This window comes from Eulemur rufifrons, chromosome 15 (genome assembly GCF_041146395.1).
Source record: "Eulemur rufifrons isolate Redbay chromosome 15, OSU_ERuf_1, whole genome shotgun sequence".
Taxonomy (NCBI): Eukaryota; Metazoa; Chordata; class Mammalia; order Primates; family Lemuridae; genus Eulemur; species Eulemur rufifrons.
In genome coordinates, this window is record NC_090997.1 from 67,966,028 (window position 1) to 67,980,448 (window position 14,421).

Here is a 14,421-nt window from a genome sequence, read left to right on the forward strand (position 1 = left end):
CCCAGCAATCCCCACCTCCTGATATTCATGCCCTTGCAAAAGCCCCTTCCACTGAGTGTGCTCTAGACCTAGTGGTTCAGATTGAACAAACAGAACATGGCAAAAGTGATGGAGTATCACGTCCAAGATCAAGTTATAAAAGCTTCTGACGTCATCTTACTGACTCATTCTACCCTATTATTCTCTTGCTTGCTCACTCCAATCAAGCAAGCTGCTATGTTGCAAGCTGCCCTATGGAAAGTCCATGTATCAGGGAACATAGGGCATCCTGCAGCCAATAGCCTGCAAGGAACTGACTTCCTCAATCCAACAGCCCAGAAGGAAGCACTCATATGAGTGAGTTTGGAAGTGGATCCATCTCCACTAGAGCCCTCAGGTGACTGGAGCACTTGGTGACACCCTGACTGCAGCCTTAGAAGAGGCCCTGAACTAGAAGACCCAGCTACGCTACTCCTGGATTCCTAATCACAGAAACTGTGAGATGATAAATGTTTGCTGCATTAAGCCACTAAGTTTTAGGGTAATGTGTTGCGCAGCAATAGACAACTAATACAGGTTGATATTAGGAAAATAACATCAATGTTATAAAAATGGTTAAAAGTATGAACTATGGAGCCAGACTTCCACTTTGGATAAGTTATTAATACTTAACTTCTTCATATCTCAGTTTCTTCAACTGTGAAATGGGGATACTAATAATAATACTGATCTCATAAGGTGGTTAGAAAAATAAACTAAGTTAATATTTATTAAAGACTTTAAAAAAGGCCTGTCACATAGTAAGTGCTATACAGAGACTTTTAAGGAAAAAAAATTAAACACATATGGTCCTCTCCTACCTCTTTGTCATATGGTTCGTTTCCAATAAATCATCTAGTTTAATACTCGGAACAACTATATGAATTCTTGTTACTATGCTCCCCCACTTCTCAGGTGTTGCTGCTACTTAGAGGAACAGGTGGTAAGTTGTAGAGAGGAGATTCAAATTCAGGTACGTCTGAGGCTTAAATCTTGTAATCTCAAGAACTATTCTATACTGTCTTCCTAAAATTTACCTTCCACATGGCTCCTGAGCACCCAAAAGACAGGGGATAATGGAGAGACTTCCATTCATACAGCAAATAGTTATACAGTTACAGTCAGTTAAAAGATATAGCGATGGAAATATTCCTGTCTACTTCAGTCCACTTAAGTGAACTGTCCACGAGAATGATGAATAACATTTTAGGACTAGATTTATAAAAATAGAAAATGTTTGCTCCTCTTTAAAGAATACCTAAATGCCTGACATATATTAAATGCTTTATAAACATTTCATGGGGTGGTGTCGAACAAGCCCAACTAAATTTAAAAAAAAAAAATGCAGATATTTATCCTTCTTAAATTTCAGCAAGAAATACCTGTCATCAATTACCCTCAATGCTAAAGTTTTTTGACAGGCTTCTCCCATTTTGGAGAAATGTATTATAAAAAAAAAAAATTCAGCCATGCCTAGGGACTACAAAGATGGTTATATAAAAAAATATGTATGTTATTTCAACTATCAAATCCGACATCTAATCCTGTTATAGTGGATAGAAAGAGGTTTTCGCTGGCAGGCACAATACTAGAGGAAATTGAGTAATACACATTTCCTATCCTGAAGGGTGCAGTAGCCTAGGAACTGCCTAAGTAAACCTCAGAGCACACTTCTACTACAACCACCATATATCAGAACTGATATGAAGGTTCACAAATCTGTGACAATTTACATCTGCAGCAAGAAAATATTTTCAATTATGTTCATTACTCAAGAATCGTTCTGCTTGATAATATTTATCATGATTGAGTGCTGAAGAGTGGCAGGTTCATTTTAGGATCACTTTTTGAATTCATAACCTCTTGATTGGGAAGAGATTTTCTTTAGTGAGCGTATCTTCATTACACTTCCTGCCTGCTAAGTATCCTCACAAACAAAGGCCTTAATAAACTTGACCCTGAGGGCCTAACCCAGAAGATGACAGGGTTTGTACTTAGCCCTAAGTAAACGACATCAACAAGAAATCCTCAATGCCCAAGAAGTTTTCCATATACTATTTGGATCGTTTCAAGCTGATACCAAGGGTCTCAAAACAACCTTGACCCCAACCCAATCTTATTAGGTTGAGTTGACCCTGAGGGCCTAACCCAGAAGATGACAGGGTTTGTACTTAGCCCTAAGTAAACGACATCAACAAGAAATCCTCAATGCCCAAGAAGTTTTCCATATACTATTTGGATCGTTTCAAGCTGATACCAAGGGTCTCAAAACAACCTTGACCCCAACCCAATCTTATTAGGTTGAGGATAGTCTCAACTTAACCTATGTATTCAGTCAGTTGACACATAATTAAGTTCACATCTTCTATGTGCCAGACATTGTTCTAGCACTAAACAAAGAAAAATCTGTCTTCATGAAATTGTATGTAGAAGATACTAAAAATAAGCTAAATAAATAAATCATATTTTATAAGATGATTAAGAGATAAGAAGAAAAAACAAAGAGCAGAGAAAAGGAATCCTAAGAGTCAGTAGAAGGAGATTAAATTTTAGTATTTAGAGGGTGATCAGTGAAGGATTCAAGATGGGCACATCTGAGTAAAGATTTGCAGGAAATGAGAAGTAAGCATGTGGATAGATGTCATTGAAAAAAAAAAGAAGAAGAAGAAAGAAAAGAAAATTCAGGCAGAGGAAACAGCAAGTGCAAAGGGCTTGAGGCAAAAGCATGCCTGGAGGGTAAGAGAAATCGCAAAGAGGGCCAGCGTGGCTGACACAGAGTGACCGAGGAGAAGTTTTAGGGGATGAGACCTAAGAAGGAATGGAGAGCCAGGTCATGTAGGACTTAGTGAGTCATACAGAAATAAGAACCAGTGGGAGTCATGACACGTTATTAGCTGAGGATGGACATGCTCTGATTTACATTTTAACTGGATCTCTCTAACTGCTGTGCTGAGAAGGGACTGAAAGAGACAAGAACCAAAAGAAGGAGACCAGTCAGGAGCTACTGCAGAATCCAGGAGAGAGGCAATAATGGCCTGGATCAGAGTAGGAGCATTGAGAAGAGGTAAAATCTTGAAAATATTTGGAACGCAAGCCAATGGGATTTTGCTGGCTGGTTAGAGATGGGATATGAGAAGTAGAGATGTCTCCAAGGTATCAGGCCTAAGTGCTGACATTTTTAAAGAAAGAAAGATTGCAAGTGATTACTGGGGAGATTACAACAGCAGTTTGGGGTATGTCATTTTGAAATTTCCAATAAAACATATGTAGTAGAAATTAGGGCTATTCACTAACATTTAATTTTTTTCTCCTTTTAAGCATTGTAGAGGATTCTACTTCCCTATCCTTTGACTTGATTTGCCCAAATGGAAAGGGAACAAAAGTGACCTCTGCCACTTCTGGTCAGAAGCTTTAAGAACCAGGGTGATATTAGTCTCATCCCCTTCTCCTGGTAGAGTTATCCAAATAGCTGAGCCACCAGCCAATCTATTTTGCACACTTAGCGTGAGCAAGAAATACACCCTTGTTCTGTTAATCTGACTGGGATTTGGAGACTATTTGTTACTGCAGCATACCTACATAGACTAGTGTTCCGATGGAGATTGCTCCCAAGTGGAGAAATTAAGAAGGCGGTGGGATATATAATTCTGAAGTCAGGGAAGGATAAAATTTGGGGAACTGTCAAGATAAAAACAATTTAACAATGAGATTGGATGAGATTAACAAAAGAATTAGTGACATTACAAACCATCCTGGAGAATTCCAAGATATTGAGAGGTCCAGGAGATGAGGGAAATCACATAGATTGAAAAGAAACAGCAAGAAAGGAAGGAGGAAATGCTATTGAGTGAAGTGTCCTAGAAGCCAAATGAAGGAAGTGTTTCCAGGAGGAGAGAATGTCCATTGAATTAAATGCTGCTGATAGGTCTGAGCATGGGGAATTGTCTATTAGATTTAATAATGTGTGTATTATAAGTGACCATTTTTATAAAGCTTTTGTATTAGATATGACCCAAGATCACATTTGCACTTTGTCCTGGGAAGAAAGCAAAAGGGCTCAGTAGCCAAAGTTAGTCTTTCTATGGTTGGGTAACACACCCTGATGCTGTTAAATTTGATATCTTCGTGCAAGGGAGCTAGGTATATTTTTGTCTTTAACAGAATATTCTTTGCTCTTCTTATGTTATTTGTAATTTAATATTACCAGCTTCACAAGTCACCTTAAAATCAGAGAACACTCTTATCTTTCTCAAATCTTTGTTCCATCATTCTCACCTCCCTTTACCTCTATTCATCCCATTAATCCTACCCTGACATTTTGAGAAATTATAGAAAAAAAGTCTATTTTTAAAGCATGAATTATTCTCTCAGTACTCGATCTCTACTTCTTTGAACATCTCATTTTAATGTTTATTATACTATGTCGTTATTTGTTAAATTATTCATTTGTAATAAACATCAAAATTTCACAAGGCCCTTCAGTCTTCTCTGACTATAGGAAGCAAATGTAGAAATAAAGCAATGATATATTTCTGCTTTTTAGTCTGAAAATTCCAATGTTGACTGGCAGTGGAAGTATTTTAAATACCAACAAGTACAATGTTGTCAAATACTGGCAAAGAAGGAAAAGATAGGATACATCTCTCCTCTTTTCCCAAAAGTATTCCATGTCCCCAAATTCTACACCATAGAAAATATTTGTACATGACTGATAATGTTCAGTTAGTGTAGGAAGTAAAGCATCATGCAAAACATCCATCCTTTAATTTCCCACATTACATTTAAGTACTCTAATAAGTCTATTGTGAACAATTTGCTCTTCTACTACATAAATATTTTCCTCCCTTTGAGTACACAGTACACATCCTATTAAACAGTAGTTGAGCCATTCAATGTTAAGACATTTGTTCTCACAGATACACACATAGTAAATATTCTTTGGGTCACAGAAGGCTTACTAAATTGATGTTTATAGGACTAGCTAAACTAAATTCCTCTTTTCTCCCCCTTTTATTGTCTTTAGCTTACTTTGGAGATATTCTTGCAGACTTCCATGTCTCATCAACTCCGTTATAATATAAATTGGATCTTCTAAAGTGCAAACAGCATACAGCTGGATAAGCTTGGGATGTCTTAGGCTCTTCATTATCTGTGCCTCCCTCAGGAAGTCATTTGGATCCATTGAACCTGAAACAAGAAGAGGGGGAAATCACTTTGTGTTACTGAGGCATTCCTATCCTCACAGCAGTCTGGTGGGAATCACCAAGATTGCCTCGCCTGCCTCTCAGTAACGTCAGAACAGCAGTAGCACAAATCTTCAGACTTATCAAAGAAGAGAATCAGTTCGGCCAGGGCAGCCTAATAACTGGACGTGTTGGTGCATCGGTGGTGCGCAGTTTATGTGTTACGACCTGGCGATGAGGAGAGGTTGATTCAGGTCTATATGAAAAATGAAAGAAAGAGGGGAGACTGACAGTCTAACTAATAAAATAAGGCAGGCATCTTAACACAGAGAGAAGAACACTACATTCATCACCCTCTCCACGTTGGATACTTTACAAGTGGTGTTTGAACACAGCTTTGACATTCTAAGGTAACACTGTGACTTATTTGTTAATGTACAGTTAAGAAGGGTTACATGTGACCTGCAGATCATTCACATAAAGCATTTAGGCAGTCTACTCATTGAGAGTCTAGAAATTCAGAACCCAGGTCTGATCAAAGTCTGGATTCTGCACAAATCCCAGATCTGAAACCGCCCTTACAAATTAATAAAGACGGGTGCAAGGCGAGAACTGTAGTAAGGGCTTAGCTAAAAATAAGACACAGACCTAGCTAAAAATAACAATAATAATTAGTCACTGTCCCTCTGTATGCTTCTCTATAATTGCCATTCTGGACCCATGCAGCTGGTGGTCATAAAGATTCTTAACTTTCTCCGTAGATAACATCACCATTTTGAAACCTAAAGGTAGTTTTTAAGACGTATTCCAGGCTCCGCATTCCAGTGGATGGGCTGGCTCACCCAAGGGACCAGTGGCCCATACCAAGAAACCGACTCAACTAGAATTGTGATCCCAGGGACTGAAGCAACACAGATGATTTCTACCCCACTATAATTTTGCCCCAATTAACAAACATAATTGCCTAATCCCTTGCCTGCCAAACTGTCTTTTAAAACCCTATCTCCCAAATTCTCAGGGAGATGGACTTGAGAAATTTCTCTCATCTCCTTGCTTAGCGCTATGTGGAATAAACTGCCATAAGCCTTGCTGACTCGGCATATTGGTTTCCCCTTGGGCAGTGGGCAAACGAACCTGTTTGGGCGGCAACAAATCTGCTTCTAGCTCCCTGTGTGACCTTGAGCAAGACATTAAGCCTCTCTGAACCTCAGTTCCTTGATCTGTAAAACGTGGCTAATAACTTTACTGACATCATAAGCTCATTATCAGGATAATAGCATTGACTGGTACGTATGTATCCAATGACTGTTGCCCATTATTTGTATTATCATTTATATGCATACTCTTGGGAAAGCCAAACAAACCAATGTTTTTTTTCCCCCCCATAGGCTGAGGAGGGAAAGGAACAAGGACTTAAAAGAGGATGCATAGGAGAACATGGCCTATTCTCTTTCCATCATGTGTTTCTGAGCTCCTTCAATTACATCTTTACCAAATAAACCAGTGGTTTATTTCACATGATCAAATAGGATTAAAATTTGTAATCATAGTAGCAAAATGGAGCTGAGAACAAAAGAGGCACCTAAACCATAATAAATAACTTTGTTCTTGTCTGTTACTAGCTTAGCCTATATTCAAAACATCCATATAGTAGGGACACCCCACCGCCAAGAAAAAAAAAAAAAAAATCACTGGAAGCTTCCAGTGATAGCAACAATTATGATCATTATTCAGACAATTTATATGTACAATATATTTCTATGCTAATGCTTTGTGTGGCCATCAGGTTCATAGAGTGCAGGACACTCAAATCATCCCATATCAGACTATCCACAAGAACCACAATCATGGTACCTCAGGAGCCTCTGCAGGTGAAGGCTGTTCAGAGCACCCCTTCCTGGCTGTGCTGGTTACAGCTAACCAGCTGCATAGTAAAGGAAACCCAATCTCCACTCAGCTAGTAGTGCAACATTAAATATTAATTTTTGTCTGTCAAAGCCACTGTGGGAGTTGATTTCAGGCTCATCTTTATTGCGTGGTAGTCTGCTAAGCAATAAATAGCTGCTAAGATTGATTAATGGCCCCAGTGAAGTGAAGCCATTTAACCAATCACCAAAGCTGTTTGCAGCTATTACACTGTAAATCAATAATAATTATTCCTGTTGGAGAGAAAACTATTCTGGCTTTTTTTTTTTTAAATATAAGAAATCTGACTTTCTTTTTGTTGTTATTCTCTTTTGACCCCCCAAAGGCCTTCCTTAAAAAGCAATGTTAGGAAGGATAGCTAGCTGCCTCTTTTTGAAAAAGAATGATCTGATTGGCTAATAATGTTCAGTTTCAATTATCAAGAAGATTAGGATTTAAAAGCATATGCACACAGTGATTGTGAAAATCTCAGGTGCTGGAATAGAATGTCCTCACCTGGAGTACTCATATGGCATCTAGACACTTAAAAGTGTCTCTCTGTTGGTTTCATCTGGCAGATATATTAATAAAAAAATTCACTCCTGCACTAGTGAATTTGCACGTCAGTGAACACATTTGTCAGCAACCCCATGGAAGCTAACATTTATTAAGAACTCATTGTGTATACTTCATGTACCTTGCCTTAGTTTGTGCTCATAAAACCCTAGAAAGTAGGAACTATTATAATTCCTACTTCCAGATGGGGAGTTTCAGAAAGGTTAATAAGTTGTCCAGAGGGCAGAGCCAAGTTTGAACTCAGGTTTATCTTATACAATCCTTGAAGCTCTTAACTATTAGACTGGAGGGTCCCGACGTTTTCGGTTCATGGTACCCTTAGTGTCTCAGTCACCTTTTTCACTATGTCCCTAAGTCAAAAGGAATACCTAACAGTTACTTGGTTAGATCCAAACAACTTGAGAAGTATTTGTCCTAAAAATTTAGTAGCCATCTGAAAAAGTAACATCAGTAAATTGAAAAGGGAAAAAAACTTTTTTGTTTCATTCTTAACCACGATTACTTACTAAAGTGATATATGCACAACTTAAGTCTTGTAATCAGAATGAACACTGCTACCCTCGTTTCCTGGTCCATATTGATTTCTGTGTGGATCTTACATTTTGATTACAATAACAATCAAAAACCCAGCTTCACAAAGATATGATGTCAGCAAAAAGAATGTAACATTGAATCTGCAAACTACCTCAAGGTAGCAGTTTGTGCAGTATTCAAGATGTTTACTTCAAAGTTTCTAAATATCCCACAGCACCCCTGTGAATTCACTGTGGTGCCCCGCTGCCCCTTGGCACACAGTTTGAGAACCACGGTATTACACTATACTGTTAGCCAGCAAAACCCAAGTGCTCAAGTTCTGCCACAAAGGAGGTTTCCCAAACCTTTAAGAATTCTGGGCAAGGTAAACAATGGAGGTCCCCAGAGAACTATAATCTAGCCTATGTTTATGATTCCTACCTATGTTACCAGAAGCAACTATGAGGCTACTACAGTAATGTTGCACTTTTATAAACTGTCACTTCCATGCAGTGTGATGCAGTAGTGATAGATGTAGACTCAAATCTCAGCTCTGTCATTTACTGACTTTGTAATAATAATAATAACTGGTCACTTAGTATGAGCCAGGCACCATACAAAGCATTTCCAGTAATGATCTAATTTAATCTTTATTATAACCCTGTTAGGTTGGCCTTATTATTATTTCTATTTTACAAATGATAAAATGGAAAAAATTTTACTCAAGATCACATATGATTGGTAAATCTTTGAAATGTTACTTAATCTCTAATTTACTCCACGGTTAAAATGGAGGGAATAAAGCCTGGCTGAATAAATATTGATTTTAGTATCCTTTTACTTGCCACCATAGAAAAAAGGAAGATGAAAGTAAAAATAGTTCCTACATCTTCAAATATGAGGTCTTGTAAATGGACCATTTTACCTTTTAACCATATACAATTAGTATTTAATAAAATAGTTGTTCCCTGAACAGCACCCAGGTTCCTTCTGGTTTTTTTTTAAGTATTTTCAGTTAAGCCAGTATTTTTTAACTAAGGCTAGGGAAAAAGGGGAGAAGGACACTGAAAGACTGAATCCTAATTCTAGAGAAGAAATATGTTGTTGGAGTCTTGAACTGGAGATGATTTAAGACTTAGCTGATCCAGGGAACACCTTCTTGTCTTTATATTTTAAAGCCTTATCTATAGGTTGTGGTCAGCAGGGCTAGAGAGAATGATCACCACATCTGCTTGCTGACAGCATTGGCCGTCCCATGACTTTCTGGACATTTACAGTGGCAAACTGAGCTCATAAAAAATCAAATATGTCGTTTAGCCTTTGATGTTTGCATACCTGGTTTTAACGTTTTGACCGCTACTGGAGTGGTGTTGTTCCACAGGCCTTCCCATACTTCGCCAAACTGACCGGATCCCAGTCGCTTCAGAAGTTGTATGGAGTTGCGGTCTATCTCCCACTGGTCCACGGTTTTATATGACAAACCAATAGGCACTGGGACCTGTATCTGTTTCACAGAATAATGAGAAGACTTGTAAGAAGAAGGGGTAGATTGAACTTTTTTTGTTGTTGAAAATATTAGTCTGGATACTTTTTAAAGCAAACATTGTTAAATATTATAAATTGTATTCTAATTACTTCAAAACAGAAAACAATGGTGAGAGAATCTGCACTGCTAACTCTTCAAGCTGATCTTCTCCCAAATCTTGCTAAGGCAGGTAGCTCGTTGTGAATCTGTCCCTTCCCACACCTAACGCCATCCTCACACACCCCTGGAATGACTTCTCTCTGCCTCTTTGCCTAGCTGAGTCCGCCCAACTGAAGTTCCACCTCACCTGCAAATCCTTCCCAAACTGTTTGGCTACAGTCTTTATTATATGTATCACATATTTTTGCATAATTAAATTTTTAATCTTTTTCCAAACTTATTTTTTATTTTGTTATTTATTCATTCATTTACTCATTCACTTAATAAATACATTTTTTAAAGCATCAATTAGGTGCCATTTGCAAACAAAACGGACAAGACTCCTGCCCTCCTAGAGCTCATAGTCTAGTTTACCAGCTGCCACACAGTCTTTGTCGCAAATATTAATACTAAACTTTGCTGTTATGGCATGAAAGAAGCCAAAGATGATTAGTAAATGAATAAGTGCCTTTTTCAATAAAACGTATTTACAAAAGCAAGCATGGAACAGTATTTGCTCAGGGGTCATGGTTTGCCTTTCCCTGGCTGTCTTAGGTAATCAAATGACAATTTTTTTTTTTTCTGAATTGACAGATACTCAACTATCTGAAGAGAAAAATTAATTTCAAGTTAAATGACACAGCTTCAAAGCATTTTACCTTTAAGCATGGGTTTCCCAGCTTGACACACAAGCCATCACTTCTTGTGGTGTAGTAGCTCACAAATTCATTCAGTGTTGAAAACGTTCTTCTCCGGGTAAGAAAAAAGCCCCCTTCATCGAGTCTTCTGATTCTGTAGTGTTTTACAACTCCTTGATCTAAAACTGGAACCCAAAATAAATCTTGTTAATAAACTTTTTGCTAAAGCCAAGCAGATTTATTTATCTTGTGGTGATGTTTTCAATGCATGAAATGAAATTTTCACAAAATTCTATGTACTTCTCAACTTTGTTTCAGAAAAGACTTAAGGAACTTTATAAAATATATAGCAAGAGAGAGAGAGAGTGAGAGCGAGAATTAGGAAATAATAGTGAAAGAAACATAAGATAAAAACAAAGAAATGAGGGTAGCACTAAAAAAAAATCCAAGCTGTGAAGCCTAGTATATTTGATTAAAACAAACCATAAAATTGACTCTATCATTCTAGCAAAGCAAGGAAGGAAACCTTATCGGTTTTGAGAATCACAGTGTCCATTAGATAAAAATCACAAAAGGTGTTTAGAAACAGTTCACCTCTTCCTGGTACAGAGACCAGGGAGAAATTTCTCCCATGAAATCCTATAACATGGAGTCTGAAATAGAGTAAACAGCACCCTCAGTATTATCTTACAATAGCATAAGGAATTCTGCAGGGCCGTTCATTATACTGCCCTCAATGCAGGCTGATAATGGAACATCCTGGCACAGTTCAATAAAAGCAATTCCACAGGGCCTAAAATGATGGAGTCCACATATGTAACTTTCCAGCAGTCTTGCTTGATCCGAAAGTAAGTCCTGTAGCATTTATAGCAATAAATAGACTGCATTCTTTTTAGGTAGTCCGACTTGTAGTGGACATTTTGTTACTTTTGCCTGCCACCAACCATTTTCCCTTCTTCTGTTAACAGTACCCCAGTTTTCCTCAGAGAAATCATTGCTTCTCTAAGAGCGTGTGGCCCAGAGGGACCTGGTGGCCACATGGAGCTGAGGAAGGCATGATCAGAGCAATCATAGCCAAAAAAAACCTCAATTCCAGGACTTACATTAGGAAGCTCTAGGAAGATAGGAAGAGTGCTGTGGTTTCGGTTTTGGTTTTGGATTTACTGCTGGGAGTTTGGAGCTATTGGCAGAATCCTGGGTCCCAGGCAGGAGCAATCTTGCCTGAGAAGAGAAGCAGCCCAGTGGAAAGCAGTCTTGATATGGAAAGTGAAGCTTGGTCCCTGGAGCCAGCCAAGCCTGGCATTTTCAGCTACAGGAGTCAATTAATTACCTTTTTGCTTAAGCTAGTTTGAATCGGGTTTTCTATACTTGCATTTGAAATATTGACTAATGCACTTTCTACCCATTCTTGCACTTAGTAAAGTTATTGATAAGTATTGACCAGTACAAATACAGCTATTCTGAGTACCTTGCTAAATATAGAACCTTATGCTTCAATAATCAGTCAAGCTGGAGCTATGCTCTCATTAAAGAAAAAAAGACATCCCAATCCCCACATGGAGGTTACTGAGGGCATGCCAATGGCTAGGGCATTTTTCTCAAAAAATAATTGTCATACACCAGAAGTGCTAAACTGAAAAAAGATATATAATATCAAGTGTTGGCAATGAAGTAGAAGGACTTCTCATACACAGTTGATGAAATGTAATTTTTATCACCACTATTTGTCATTATCTACTAAAGCTGACCACAGTCATACTTATAATATAGTAATTCCACTCCTAAGCATAAAATCAACAAAAAGGCACAATATATGCACCAAAACACATGTATAAAAATGCTTTGGTGGCATGATTTGTAAGAGTCTAAACCTAGAAACAATCCAAATGTCTATCAACTAATAAATAATAGAATTAACTAAAAAATTGTTATATATTTGTCCAATGGAACACTATACAGATTTGTAAATAAACTACAACTACACACAACAACGAGTGAATCTCACAAGTATGAAAATGTGGTTCCATTCTTTAAAAGCTTAAAAACGAGCAAAACTATTGATATGAGGAGTCAGTGACTCAGGTGTTGGTCTTATTCTATTTCTTGACTGTGTGCTAGTTATACAGGTATATTCACTTTGGGGTTTTCCCCCCAGAATATTACAAGGGTACAAATATTTTGGTTACATGGATTGCTTTTGTACTGCTTGTGTCAAAGTTACAAGTGTGTCCATCACCCAGATAGTGTACATTGTACCTGTTAGGTATGATTTCACCCATTCCCTCCTCCCCCTCCCACCTGCGTGATTTCCATTGAGTTTTACTTCTATCTGTGCACATGAGTGCTGATTAGTCAGTTCCAATTTAATAGTGAGTACACGTGGTGTTTGTTTTTCCATTCTTGTGATACTTCCCTTAGGAAGATGTTCTCCAGTTCCATCCAGATTGATGCAAAAGGTATTAATTCATTTTTTATGGCTGAATAGAACTCCATGGTGTACATATACCACATTTTAGTAATCCACTTATGCATTGATGGGCACTTGGGTTGATTCCACATCTTTGCAATTGTGAATTGTGCTACAACAAACATTCAAGTGCAGTGTCTTTTGATAAAATGACTTTTTTCCATTGGATTAATACCCAGTAGTGGGATTGCTGTATCAAATGGTAGGTCTACTTTTAGTTCTTTGAGGTATCTCCATACTATTTTCCATAGAGGTTGAACTAGTTTGCAGTACCCCCAACAGTGTATAAGTGTTCCTTTCTATCCACATCCATGCTAACATCTATTGTTTTAGGACTTTTTGATAAAAGCCATTTTCACTTGGGTTAGGTGATATCCCATTATGACTTTGATTTGCATTTCTCTGATGATTAGTGAGGTTGAGCATTTTTTCATATGTTTATTGGCCATTAGTCTATCTTCTTTTGAAAAGCTTCTGTTCATGTCTTTTGCACATTTTTTAATGGGGTTGTTTGATTTTTTCTTGATGATTTGCTTGAATTCTTTGTAGACTGTGGTTATTAGTCTTTTATTGGATGTACAGCCTGCGAATATTTTCTCCCATTCTGTAGGCTATTTGCTGTCTTGATTGTTTCCTTGGCTGTGCAGAAGCTTTTTAATTTAATTAAGTCCCATCTATTTATTTTCATTGTTGCTGTGATTGCCCTTGGGGTCTTCTTCATAAATTCTTTGCCTAAGCTTATATCTAGAAGAGTTTTTCCAACATTTTCTTTTTACGGTTTAATATCTTAGCTCTAAATTGCTATCCATCTTGAATTAATTTTTGTAAGTGGTGAGAGGTATAGATCCTGTTTCAATCTTCTATATGTGGCTATCCAATTTTCCCAGCACCATTTATTGAATAGGGATTCTTTTCCCCAGTGTATATTGCTGTCTACTTTGTCAAAGATGAGATGGCAACATGTGGATGATTTTATATCTGGGTTCTCTATTCTGTTCCATTGGTCTATGTCTCTATTTTTGTGACAGTACCATGTTGTTTTGGTTACTGTAGCCTTATTGTATAGCTTAAAGTCCAGGAAAGTGATGCCTCCAAATTTGTTCCTTTTGCTTAAGGTTATTTTGGCTATTTGGGCTCTTTTCTGGGGTATATTCACTTTGTATTCATCCATCTAAACTCTTGTGAATTGTGTACTTTTATTATGTATATTATACATCAATTTAAAAGAATACTAAAAAAATGATTATTTGCTCCTGTTCATGGACAAATAGAAGATCAAGTCTAAACTTCTACATCTTGGTGTATGCTGAATTATTTCACCCTGGATGGTTATTACGTAATTGCTACATAATTTTCACTTTGGATGTCAAAATTTTCAGTAAAGCACTCATGAAACATTAATTTTAAGCAAATAAATTTTCTTGTACGGACTGCGAG

General features: G+C 37.5%; 1 protein-coding gene across 1 annotated transcript in view; it reads right to left on the reverse strand.

The window, feature by feature from the left end:
• FRK (fyn related Src family tyrosine kinase) overlaps positions 1-14,421 on the reverse strand; it is an 83,208-nt gene that overhangs the window by 5,257 nt on the left and 63,530 nt on the right. Inside the window, exons 3-5 of the mRNA XM_069487420.1 lie at positions 10,539-10,702; positions 9,531-9,699; positions 5,047-5,205 (exon numbers count right to left, since the gene is read on the reverse strand). Of these exons, the coding sequence (XP_069343521.1) occupies positions 5,047-5,205; positions 9,531-9,699; positions 10,539-10,702 (492 nt within the window). The remainder of the gene's footprint in view (positions 1-5,046; positions 5,206-9,530; positions 9,700-10,538; positions 10,703-14,421) is intronic.